This window comes from Cavia porcellus, unplaced genomic scaffold, assembly GCF_034190915.1.
Source record: "Cavia porcellus strain 051 isolate PalLab524CR breed Dunkin Hartley unplaced genomic scaffold, mCavPor4.1 scaffold_11, whole genome shotgun sequence".
Taxonomy (NCBI): domain Eukaryota; kingdom Metazoa; phylum Chordata; class Mammalia; order Rodentia; family Caviidae; genus Cavia; species Cavia porcellus.
The window spans coordinates 82,067,554-82,081,528 of NW_026947494.1; the positions used below are offsets into that span (position 1 = coordinate 82,067,554).

The window sequence follows — 13,975 nt, forward strand, 5'->3', positions numbered from 1 at the left end:
GACTGTATGTTTCTATTTCTGGGTCAGTGTATAAAACAAGAGCCCAACGGAGTTGGCCAAGGTAATCAAGTTCCCTGGGAACAAATCATACCCAGACCTGGGCTAAATTCAACCCTCTTGGCTGAAGGTGAGTCTACAAAAATGGACATAGCAGTTGTCCTGAACCCAGCCAACCCACCTTGACCTAGCCTAACAGAACCCACTTGACACCAATATCCAGACATTGGTCAATGTTTAAGAAAATGGTCAGGGAGAGTGGTCAAGTGTCTTGACCCAACTTTTAGTTGTCTACTCAGATGATATTTCTTTTTGCCACCACATCTCCAGTGCATGTCACACACTGAGCATGTAGAATGCAAGAAGTATTTGTCCAAGGACATGAATGAGTGAGTGAAAGGCCATCCCAAGGGTGTGGAGCTCTCCCATCAGATCTGAGCAAGAAAACTTGCCCGCCCGGGAACCTCACCAGGTCCCAGGAGCATCCCAGCCCCTGAGATGGAGGTACCTGCCCATTGGAGCCTCCTCTGGGTGTTGTTGCCACCTAGAGGGAGACTCAGGAATGTCCCAAATACACTTACACTACCCAGATTGGAGGAGCCACATAGTGGGGATAGTGACTGGATGTGCTACGTGACTAGCAGCTGCAAGGCAGTGGGTTGAAGGACCCTGTGAAGGGAAGGTCTGCAACTGGGCTCCAGGTGGACGGCCGTGAATACCCAATGGCACTAGCTCTGTTTCCTACAGCTGTAATGAGTCACAAAATCAAAACGCAACAGGGTGGTGCTCCTTATGGGGAGGACCTACTTTTGCCTTTCCCTGCTCAAAAAGGTGGCACCTGTGATCCCTCACAGCAGCAGCATCATTCCTCGTGTTCCTTGATTCTGACCTCCTTGGTCTCTCTCTCATGGCACCCCTCAGATTGGCCAGCATAATCTCATCTCAAAATCTTTTACATTATCACACTGAAAAGCCCCAGATGATGTGAACACGTGATTTATCTGCTGTCTTCCTGGAGATATTTTGTGTTTTTTCCATTTAAAACTATCGCTGTACCTCACCTCCATTACCATAGACCCACCCAGTCTTTTCTAGTTTAAGTAGTAAACATTCTAAAACTGCACTTTCCTTTAAAAAATTGATCCCTTTTCAGGTTTACTTCTGAGGTTCAATCACAATCCATGTGAAGCCAAGATATTTTCCTAGGGCAAAGATAGTGTTACGGTTTGTGTTTGGAAGCCCCCTCAAAGCTTCAAGCAGTCATGGAAGTGGCTGAATCTAGTGTTTGTGATGGGTTCATTGTGTAGCACTGGGATTGGCAATTTGAGTGCTGCACTTACCCAGGAATGGGGTGCTGGCATACAATATGAGGGAAGGAGGCATGGTTTTCCCTTTTTGCTCTTGTTGCTTGTGCTCAACATGAACTGTTAACCCTCAGTCACACCACCCTGTGTTGGAGCCAGCTGAATATGAACTGAAACCTCCAAAAACCATAAGCTAAATAAACCTTTCCTTTCTTCATTTTGAGCGTCAGGTATTTTGTCTCAGCGATGAGAGAAAAGCAAATAAAGATGGAAAATTTTTAATAATCTATTGGAGATGAGAATGGAACAGTGTTTGTTCTTGGGAAATATACAAGTTATTTGTCTTTTGGCAAGTTAGTCATATCTTTCTTCCAGATGTCTTCTATCTTTTTTTTTTTCTGTTGTGACAAGCCAGACCAGCAGGAATTGTATCCTATTATAATAACAAGAGTAGTGCCTCTTTTTCTGAGGATATGATTCCATGTTCCAAATGTATGCTCCCAACAATGGATAATAATAAATCACATGTACATATACATAGCATTATATATATGAAGAAATTTAATTAGTAAATTATGCACAGACTTGCAATAGTACTTAATACTGAAATGGATATAAAAATATGTAATTGGTGTAATGTAAATATAGTGTCTTTCTCTGAAAGTGGCCCATGTTATTCTAGTTACCCTTCTTGTCAAGATGTAACATAACACAAGATCTATGTGATGAAATAAATTGAGATAAATGATGGATCATGGTGTATGGATATAATCATGCAACTGAGAATGGTACATGATTTGAACCTTGTCAGTTTTTATTTCTGGAATAATATTAGTCCTTGGTAAAGTCCTTGGTAAAGCAGAATAAACATGTAGATAAACAGTGATTATGATTATCTTAGCTGGTGCCACACACCACCTACTGGACATACAGGAACAAAGATTGTACCACAAACACAAGCAGCCCAGCATCATGGTTTTTGGTAGGTGAATCTGATGCTTCAGTTTTCATGCCTTGAACTCATATGCTTGTGACTATCATATCATTGTGCAGCACACTGTGGATCTCCATTTCTGGGGTCACAATGTGGCATCATACCTATCATTTGTGATTCTGCTTTTGGAATCATAAAAATCATAGATTTTCTTTAGAAGCAAAGGAAGGATGCTGAAGTCCTTTATGGAGCTAAATATTCAGGATGCCGCTATTTATAGAAAATTGACTTTTCTCCTGGAAGTACTCTATTTAACTTTTACTTTTATAAGAAAAAGCAAAAGATCAGTAATTGGAAAATGAGATAGGTATTTTACAAATGAAAACAGAATGAACGAATGGATGAAAGGGGGAGAAAGGGGAAAGAAGGGCAAGTAAGAGTGTAGATGTACTGTGTATATGTTTGAACAAATGTAAACATACACTGCAAACATACATTAATGAAATTTCTAGTGTATATGCTGCCAAAGTGAACACTAATAAAAAAACGGTTTGGCTTTTGGTTTGTTAATGTTGTCATCAGCAAGACTTGCGTGGGACATGCCATAAAACATAGTAAAGCACAATTCTGTGTGTCTGTGTATGTCCTACAGAAAAGAGCTGATATGTGGCCTACTGATCTGAGTGGGCAATAACCATCAAAAAATCCTTTATAAGAAATGTGGGAAAAGAAACTCTTACATATATGTATGTACATGATTTGAGCCTTTCCACTATAGTTCACTAACAGCACTGCGCTTTGGAGAGTTTACAGTGATGCTAGCATTACGTGTATCAATAAAGCTGAAGTGGTTACAGATGTTCCTTGAGGTAGAACATGGAAATATTTGGTTAATCCAATAAAACTGGAATAAAATACATTGAACATACACTTAATACACCAAATCTAATGAACATTATGGCTTCCCCTGTTACATGCTAATCCTGTTTATACTGACCTGTAGTCAGGAGAGATAATCTAATATAGAGCTTGCTTCATAACAAAATATAAAATACCACATATAATTTATTAAATAGAGTACACTTAAGAGTTCTTGTTTACCATTGGTATCTGGTGGCTGACAGAACAGGGCTCACTGCTGCTGCCCAAAAGAGAGTGAGTGTATTGGTTACTTATTTCTCATTGATGAGACAAAATACATGATGCCCAAAATTAAAGAAGGAAAGGTTTATTTAACTTACAGTTCGTAGAGGTTTTAGCCCATCCTCAGCTGGCTCCAGGGCGGGATGGCATGGCTGAGGGGCAACCATTCATTGTGGCTGAGGCAGAAGACAACAAAACAACAGAGCAAAAAGGGTCCAAAGAGAAGAACAAGCCACTTTTCCTAAGCTACTCACCCAAGGTGGGTGCAACAGTCATACTGCCAATCTAAGTACCACACAATGAGCCAATCACAAACCCTAGATTCAGCCATCTTTGAAGGCCCGCCCCCCCATGCCCACATGGGGCTTTTGGGGCGACATCCAGACATAACCCATAATATTAAGTATTGCTGCAGAAAACAGGAATATGTACCTGTCATGGAAATATGTTATCTTCAGTTGTATGGGGAAGATACACCCAAAAGAAAGCACAAACTGAATGGAATTACTATTTTAGTTTTCAAATATTTCCCTAGTGGTTGAACTAGTTTACATTCCCACCAGTGTTGCTGAATGGTTCCTTTACCAACTGCAGTCTCATATGACTTTTATTTTTTTGCGTTCTTAGTCATATGCACTCTTGGGAAACACATGCTGTTTCGATTTGCATTTCTCTATTGGACAAAAGTGCTGAATATTTTTTTCAGATATTTATTGACAATTTGTACTTCTTCCAAAAAGTGTATATTTATTTTACTCTCCTGTTTTTTTCCATTATTAGTACCCTACAGAATGGATAGAAAACATTTTACCATTTTGTAGGTTATTTGTTCACTTTGTTTCCATGTTTGTGCAGTTTTTCAATTTTATATGATTATTGTGTCATCTCACTTTATTTCCTACCAGACCCTAGGAACAACATTAAGAAAATTAATTTTTCAATGTCTCTCCTATATTCAGACCAAGGAATGCTTCTTATTCATGTTCTACTTTTTTATATTTTAATCGATGATGCAGGCATATATATGGCTGCTGTAACAATATTACCATGAAAAGATTATTTCCAGAGCAACAGAACCATGATTTGCAATAGTGATAAAAGAAACATCATCCTAGGTTTATGTTCGTAACCTAAAGTTGTTTCTTTCCTTAAACTTAAAATACAGACATAAAGACAACTGTTTTAGTTTGCAAAGGAATCTACCCAGCCCCTACCGCTTCAAAGTCATGATCATCCTATCTCAGCAGCCTCTTCTAATGCTGGAACTAAAGGAATACAGCATTGCATTTGTCTTAGACCTTTACACATTATTAAAGTAAGAAAAGGACAAACACTGATGTGTAAAGGTTTGTATTAAAGTAATTTTAATACTAGAGAGTAAATCTAAGAGTCCCAAATCACTGAGCTACATCTGCAGAACTTCAAAATATATTTTAAGACAGTGTCTCACTAAGTTGAATAGGCTGACCTCAATTTTGTTTTCCTTTCATATCTGCATCTTGAGTTGTTGGGATTACAAACACATCACAAGGCCCAGCAAGATTTTTTTCATGGTAAGATAATGGGAAAATAAGTGTGTTCACGGTAAAACTTCTTGTAGTTTTAACATTTCATCACAAAGTGGAATAGCAATACACACTGCCTATCTTCCTGTTGATGGTAAGAAGCAGAAATTTGCTGCAGGGAAGTTAGGTGTAAGTTGTAGGTGTAAAAATTGACAACATACTCTGCAATGTATTCTATTTCATGAATTGTATCAGTTATTTCAGATATAGTATTATACAACTGGTGAATTATTCATGTCTGAGCATAATTAAAACTAGCGCAAGTTAAATGTTCACTGGATTATTGGTATTTAAAAATGAACTGTTCACTTACTTTGCATGACACTAAAAGTATAACCCCAAGCAGAAATTGAGCAGCTTTTGTATTTGAGAGCACTGTGTAAAAATTTTGCAAAATATTTCAACGTCAAGATGCTATTTAAAAATGTAGGCTACAGGAGGCCAACTGGGACACACACTTTTAACAAGTCTATGTGCTTGAAAGCATCTGTTACATACCTCAAACATTAGACAGTGCTCCTTATGAATAATGAAAAATGGCATTGTATAAATTTATCTCTCGAACTGACAAAAACACCACAATCTTAAGTATAATTTAGTAAATTCTACCTCTTACAAAACTGATCTCTCTTGTGAGTTAGGTTTTCACTTATGGCATTTTCTGTTTATTCAGTAAAAACAATAATGGTGGTCAAACATAGTGGTACATGCCTGTAATCCCGGCACACAGGAGGCCGAGGCAGGAAAATTGTCATGAATTTGAGTTAGCCTGGATGACACAGTGAGTTCAATGCCAGCCTGAACTATACATCGTAATAAATCTCTCCATAACAAGTTATGTTCCTGCTGGTCTATAGCCATCAGAAACTAATTGCAGTGTGAGTTATTTTTGGTATATGTAGTGGAAAAATTACCACCAAATTAAGTCATTTGAACATAAACAAGAAAAGCACAATTTTGATGGTAAGAAAACAAAATTTTATGTAATAATAATAATGGCCCTAATATTAAAGAAAAATAGGCAAAATTACATACACAATATACTATACAATGCTGGAATTTAAGCAAGTGCCTTATTGTATGAGAAATATAATGTGCTAATGTACAAGATGTGCAGAAACAAACTGACTTTGTCAAAAACATATGGCCAAAGTCTCTGAAAATAACTTAAAATGACATCAAATTAAAAATATTTCCTGTTACACAGAATACAGATAAAAGATACTAAATATTTAAAACAAAGGTAACGGCAAAATCCCAACAAATAACAAAAGCAATTAACAAAATTGAGTTTTTAGTGGCCTATACCTAAACTGAGAGTTTAGTGGCCTATACTCTCCAACTGTAAAGACTAAACAAAAATTATATAAATACTAACTCTATTTGAAAGAAAAATTCACCAAGTTTAATTAAAATACAATGTAGTAAGCTCAGAGACTTACATAAAGTACTTAGTTATGTCAACTCAATATTTCTGTATTAAATCCTGCAGACACATAATCCAGATATTTAAGTGACTTACTGAATATATGTATTTTAGGATACTTCTATCTTGGATTGTACTCTGTGGAAATTTTATGGAGAAACATTGACATCAAGCTCTTTACATTAATTATTCCCACAGTTCTCCACTGCAGGAGAAATTTTCACAGGATTTCTTTTTCTTTCTCTTTTTAATTTTAAAATGAAAAAAAAAAAGTGACAGTTTCACTATGCAGCTCAAGCTGGCCTAAAACTCACTTTGTATCTTAGGCTGGCCTCAAACTCACTGTGATCCTCCTGCTTCAGCACCCTACTCCCCAAGTGCTGGGATTACAGGCATGCACAACCATGCCCAACTCAAGATTTCCAAAATACGCTTATGTAGTTTCTCCAGTGTGATTCTGTACTTGTAACAGATCTATATTGCTTACATACATAAGGTTTCTCCCCACTGTGAGTTTGTCTTTGACAAGTTCTAGGCACACTACAAGCTTTCTGACACTGCTTTCATACACAAAATTAATGCTAAGTGTGAGTTCTTTCGTGTCTTTTACAATAAGAAGCCTTGCTAAAACCTTTCCCACACTGTTTACATACATAGGGTTTCTCCCCAGTGTGCGTCCTTTCATGTCTTTGGCAAGCCCCATGAATGCTAAAAGCTTTTCCACATTGCTTACACACATACGGTTTCTCCCCACTGTGAGTTCTTTCATGTGTTTGACAAGCTCTAGGAACGCTAAAAGCTTTCCCACATTGCTTACATACATAGGGTTTCTCCCCAGTGTGAGTTCTTTCATGTACTTTACAATAATATTGAGACCTAAAAGCTTTCCCACATTGCTTACATACATAGGGTTTCTCCCCAGTGTGAGTCCTTTCATGCATTTTACAATAATTTAGTGTACTAAAAGCTTTGCCACATTGCTTACATTCATAGGGTTTGGCCCCACTGTGAATTTTTTCATGTCTGTAACGGGTACTAGACATGCTGAAAGCTTTGCCACACTGCTTGCATACATAGGGTTTCTCCCCAGTGTGAATTCTTTCATGTCTGTGACAAGCACTAGGCATGCTGAAAGCTTTGCCACACTGCTTACATACGTAGGGTTTCTCCCCAGTGTGAGTTCTTTCATGTATTTTACATTCATTGTGCCTACTGAAAGCTTTCCCACAATGCTTACATACATGGGGTTTCTCCCCAGTGTGAGTTCTTTCATGTATTTTACAATAATCTCGTGTGCTAAAAGCTTTCCCACATTGCTTACATAGATAGGGCTTCTCTCCAGTGTGAGTTCTTTCATGTATTTTACATACACTGCGCCTGCTGAAAGCTTTCCCACATTGCTTGCATACATAGGGCCTCTCTCCAGTGTGAGTTCTTTCATGTATTTTACACTGACTGGGCCTGTTGAATGCTTTCCCACATTGTTTACATACATGGGGTTTCTCCCCGATGTGAATTCTTTCATGTGTTTTACATTCAATGTAACTGTGGAAAGCTTTCTCACAGTGCTTACATACATAGGGTTTCTCCCCCGTGTGAGTTCTTTCATGTCTTCTATAGTAACAAGCTTTGCTAAAACCTTTCCCACATTGCTTACATACATAGCGTTTCTCCCCGCTGTGAATTCTTTCATGTCTGTGACAAGTGCCACTCATGCTGAAAGCTTTCCCACACTGCTTACATACATAGGGTTTCTCCTCACTGTGAGTCCTTTCATGTCTTTGACAAGTACTACGTATGCTGAACACTTTCCCACATTGCTTACACACATAGGGTTTCTCCAGAGTGTGAGTTCTTGCATGTATTTTACATTGATTAGGACCGCTGAATGCTTTCCTGTATTTTTTACATACACGAAGTTTCTCCCTAGTATGAATCCTTTCATGAATTTTACGATGATCTTGTATACTAAAACCTTCCCCACATCGCTTACATACATAGGGTTTCTCTCCAGTGTGAGTACCTTCATGGACCTGACCATCATTGGGTGTGCTGGAGACTTGAACATTCTTCTTACATACAAAGGTCCTCTCTCTAAGGTGAGTTCTTTCATGAAGATCGAAGTAGGATTTCCCACATTGATCACACTTATAGGGTTTTTCTTCAGTCTTTGTTCTTGTATCCTTCTGAAAGGACAGGAAATCACCACAGCATATTCCATGTTCATTACACTTACACAGCTTCTCTTTTGATTCCAAATACTCACATGTCTTGAGCCCAGTGTGAGCTATGATGGGTCTATCTAGTGACAAATGCCCAATCAGGGGCTCTCTACAAGGAAGGCGTTCCGCTGGTTTTAAACCAGCTTGTTTCATGTCCACATCAGCATCTGGGGTGCAAAGGAATATTTCTTTGTATTGGTTCCAGCCTTTATTTTGATAGCATTTCTCAACCTCTTCATTTCTGTAGAGGACAATAAACAAACAAACAAACCCTAAAATACAGTTGTAATACAGTGGGTCTCATATTAATAATTTAGCACAAGTTCTGCTTTAATGCCTCCTAAGAAATTCTGACAATGAATTAACTGAATGCCCTGGAGGTTAGCATCAAATCAGCCATTCCCAAGAGTGGTAATTATTTAGGAATTTTTTAAATTGGTACAATCTGCAATACGGACAGCTTAGTGTCATTTTGGACCTGTATATCAGGTCATTTTGACTCCTCTTTTCCATCAATCTCCTCACTCTCCTGACCCTATTTTTTTTTCCTCAAAAAGTGAGGCTTTTCTTTTTTAATTATCTCTCTTATTTTACTCCCTAATTTATATTTCTAGTGTCTCATAAAAGAGAAGGCATGTGAACTTTCACATTCATGTCTCTTTTATTTGACAATACTATAAGATGAAAACTCACACAATTTCTATTGCCAAATGACATGATATCATTTATCTTTATTGTTGATTATACAGCAGTTTTTTTTTCCTTTTCAGTGCTGGAAATTAAACACAGGTCTTAGCACTGAATTACACTTCCAGCTTTTTTATTTCTTATTTTCAGAGATTCTCACTGATGATTAAGTTGCTTAGGCTGAGCTTCAACTTGCCATCCTCTTGAATCAGCTGCCCAGAGTGCTGGGAATATCAAAACTCCCGCTGAATCTGTAAAAAATTTCTTTACTCATTCATCCGGTGATGGATCTCTGTTCTATATTGTCCTGCTTTGAGTAGGTATATGCATGTATCAGTATAATATGATGATTTTAACTCTTTTGGGACCACATCCAGGAGAGGTATTCTTGGATCAAATGAAACTTCTTTTTGTGCTTTTTGAGCTGTCTCTTCTGTATGCTGATTATCATGCTGGCTATACTTAACATTCACACCAACAATATTGTACCTCTTAAGAATTTTAAAACATGAATGGACTCAATTCTCTGGAGGATGGCTTGAAAACACCTGTAACCACCATGAACATTCATATATACTTTCAGTACTGCTCCAAGTTTAGCAGTTTTTTTACTAAGTTTCTCATAATCACATGTATACATAGGTATGCTGAAGAAGGGTTTCAAAATTAATTTCATATGCATCTATACGTAATACTAAATGCAATTTCATGCATTTTTATGATGATGATCATGAAAGAAACTTTTTTAATACATATATGTTATACATTTGCATATCAGTACTCAGTTTCCTATACTGGAATATTTCTGTAGTCAGCTGTCAGATTATACATACTAAAACTATATACATCTTTGGAGAATATTTGTGATTAAATGTAGAGATTAAATACATTTGAACATGGCTATGTTTCCCTGGTTGTGATATTTCAGTTATTCTTTTTCCTTTAGAATACAAGTTACCTTTGATTTCTCCAGTAATTTTTGTACTTTTCTTCAACTTCCTGGTTATCCAAGATTCTTCCTGAATTACAGACATAAAAATATAAGGAGATACTGTATTATTACAAAAAAATGAAGAGATTCCAGTTAGATTCATGGTATAATGTAACCAGATCTGACACAGTGTCCAAAATGTTTTTGCCTTATGTTTAACGAAACTGCACTGATGAACAACCATGTTCTCTGACCATATAAATGAAGAAGTAATGTCATCCTTACCTATAGCAGTCATATTCCTAAAAGTTTCCCTCATCACATATCTGTAGAGCTTCTTCTGGGATGGATTAAGCAAAGCCCACTCCTCCAGGGTGAAATTCACAGCCACATCCTCAAAAGTCACTGCCTCCTAAATAATCAAACATATATTTCTTGAAGGAAAGTTATACAGCCTGGTATATCTCAGCTCCTCCCATAAAAAACTAAACTGAACCTAAACTGAAAGCCAGGTATTGTGGTGCATGTCTGTAAGCCCAGCATTCAGGAGGTTGGAGGCAGGAAGATCACCACGAATTTCAGACTAGTGTGGGCTACACAAAGTTCAAGGCTGGCCTGAGCTGCACAGTGAGACCTCATCTCAGAACAAAACACAACAGCTGAATGGGGCTAAATCCTTCAAATATTAACTCTGTCTTGGTCATTAATTCATGTGAATGCACTTTTTTTAGACAGCAGTTCTGATGCTAAATTGCCACTCACTGCTAAAGCAACAGCAGAATAGCATGGGTACCTGCAAGGGTACCTGTGAAATGTCTCTAAAGCAAAGCTTACAGAGGCAGCCTACAAGATCACCATCCACCGAACACTGAGGCAAAGGAGTATCTAATGAATGGTTTTGGTAGACCATAGTAATATCATTTCGAATCTTACTATTTATGGATTGAGTCCTCCTTTCTTTGATTATATTTAGGCAGCATCTGGAAATTTGGTTTCATAAAAAAGTTGAATATCAAATAAAGCTAATGAATAATAATTAAAATGTTAATGGAAAAAGCTTTATTGGAACAAGTGTATGAATACTGAAAACAGGTAACGAGTGACATTTTATCTTATAGCTCAGTGTCACCAAATGTTCAAAAGAAATTCTAGGGGAACATGGGAGAGTAATGACAGGAAATAAGTAAGTAAAATGTATTATATGCATCAGAAATTAATATATCACAAAGTAATTAGGCACAAAAGGAAAATGTTAGCCAGGTACAGTGGTGCATGTCTATAATTCCAGCAGTTGGGAAGCTGATGCAGGAGGGTTGCCATGGAGTTTGAGGCCAGCCTCGGCTACACAATAAATTCAAGGCCAGTCTGAAATATGAAGTGACACCCTGCCTCAACTCCTGCCAAGAAAAGGATAACTTCAAAAATTGTCATTTATGAATGACACTTTAGATTTGATAAAGATTTATAGATGTACAGTATAATAAAAATCTAACAACATTCAATACCTTATAAGCAAGAAGGGTTGAAAACTTACATAATATACATAAAAGACATTCAAATCCTACCTTTCATGAGGCTCTACTATTATTAAAGAGATTGCCAAATGGATCCCAGGAAAGTAAGACAGTCTTCAGTGGGTCCACACACAAACAGAACATTGATTCATGATAGAGCTGATGCTATGTGTCTCTGGAGGAAATCACATTCTGTTTTGTTTATGTTCAGGGATAAACATGTATGCCCTTGAAAACCTGAACTGTATACTCTTCTATGGACAATAATTAAGTTACACACTGAAACGGGAAAGATAAACTTGCATGCCATGAAAAATCATACTGAAACAACTTTTACATGTGAAAAAAAATATCTCCTCAGGAGAAAATCAACTAACCATCAGAATTAGAAGGATAAATTTAAATATACGAAAATAATGAGAAATAAACAAGTCAAGAGGAAAATATTTGCTATGTAGAGAGTATAAAAATTTTGTATAGGGTGCAAAGATCAATGAACCCACATCTAAAAAAATGACTGCAATATATCTAACTCAAGAGAAAACACCAAATAGATAACAAGAATAAATCTTTTTTGAGAAAATCATTAAAAAATGGAAGTGTGGAAGAACACAATAAGGAAGTAGACATGCAAAATGGAGAATAAATTGATACACTCTACATTCATTTCCTTTACTTTGAAGTTCACCAAAATCTGTAGACCACTGACTTTTTCTCCCACTGTCTAGAGAAAAGACCACATTTCAAAAATACCTGGAGATAGATGTGATTCTTTTCAAGTAAATTTGAAAACTTATGAACCACATGACCAATGGAATGGATGAAAAAGCACTTTGCCCTTTACAACAGCAAACCATAGAAATACTTCTCTTCCAGACTGTTCGGGACCCTCCAGGCTTCTGGGTGCAGTGAAGTGGATAAGTGGGTTTGAGGCATCTACATCCGCCTCCCCATTCTGGCTACGCTTGGAGAACTGTGGAGTTTCCAGCAAGCAGGTGGACACACACTATCCCTAGAGCCCAGCCTATTTGGGACTCCTGCACCTCACCATCGGTGTGCAGAGGAAGGGCTGGGGCGGATCTGGGGTGCCTGCATCCACCTCCCCGTGTGTCTGGAGGACTGTGGATATCTCAGCAAGCTGGGGAGCATCGCAGGTTCCAGAGGCCCTGTGGCCTGTGGTAAGTGCTCAGTGCACTCTGCCTAAAGCCCAGACTGTTCGGGACCCTCCAGGCTTCCAGGTGCAGTGAAGTGGATAAGTGGGTTTGAGGCATCTAAATCCGTCTCCCGATTCTCACTGCGCTTGGAGAACTGAGGAGCTTCCAACAAGCAGGTAGGCACACGGTGTCCCTGAAGCCCAGCTTATCTGAAACTATGGAGTTCTAAACAGGCAGAAGAGGGCCATTGGTTCTACAGGTCCAGTGGCTTGGGGTAACTGGGTGCCAGAGTCTCAGGAGCTGCGAACATAGAAGGGGATTTCCAACAGACACTGAGGAAGCTTTCAAATAACACTTGAAACACACAAATATAGGAAAATGACAAAACGAAAGACCAATTAAAACCTCAAACCTCCAGCCCATCTCAAGAAACCCTAGGAGCGATGTATATAGAAGAAAATATGTGCCATTCACCTCAAATATCGGACATAATAACTACTGAAATTAATAAGCAACTCCAGGAAGCTTTAAAGGAATTCAAACTCGAAATAATCTCCCAGGTAAAAGAAGAATTGATAAAAGAAATGAAAGAGATTCTAAATATATCTAAAGAAAACACAGTTAAAAAACTGGAGGAACTAAACAAAAAGATAGAATCCCTAGATGAGCAATATAAGAAACAAACAGAATACATAATGCAGATGCACAGAGATATACAGGAAATAAAAAACTCCACTGAAAGTTGTAAAAACCGCCTCAATGAAAGTGAAGATAGAATTTCAGAACTTGAATACAGGATTGCAGCTAGTGAACAGGAAAGGAAAGATCTTTTAAAAATAACAAGGAATCAGGAAACAACAATTCAACAACTGCAAGACGATGCAAAGACAAATAACATAAGAATGATAGGGATTAATGAAAAAGAAGGAGACAACATAAAGGATGTCAAGAGGATATTAAGAGAAGTAATAGCTGAAAATTTCCCAAGCATGAGATCAGAAACCAACATCAGGATCAGTGAAGCATATAGAACTCCAAATAGTCATAACCAAAATAAAACTACACCCAGACATATAATAATTACCATCCCAGAAATCC

The 13,975-nt window shown here is 37.7% G+C and overlaps 1 protein-coding gene across 3 annotated transcripts in view; it reads right to left on the minus strand.

The window, feature by feature from the left end:
• Window positions 1-4,072: 4,072 nt before the first annotated feature.
• LOC106026806 (zinc finger protein 709-like) overlaps window positions 4,073-13,975 on the minus strand; it is a 46,263-nt gene continuing 36,360 nt past the window's right edge. The window contains exons 2-5 of one of the 3 annotated variants that reach the window (XM_023563442.2): window positions 10,495-10,621; window positions 10,237-10,297; window positions 8,636-8,832; window positions 8,411-8,555 (exon numbers count right to left, since the gene is read on the minus strand). In XM_023563442.2, coding sequence (XP_023419210.1) covers window positions 8,554-8,555; window positions 8,636-8,832; window positions 10,237-10,297; window positions 10,495-10,621 — 387 coding nt within the window. In that variant the 3' untranslated portion in view covers window positions 8,411-8,553. The other 2 variants (XM_063258546.1, XM_063258548.1) reach the window with 2 other exon arrangements.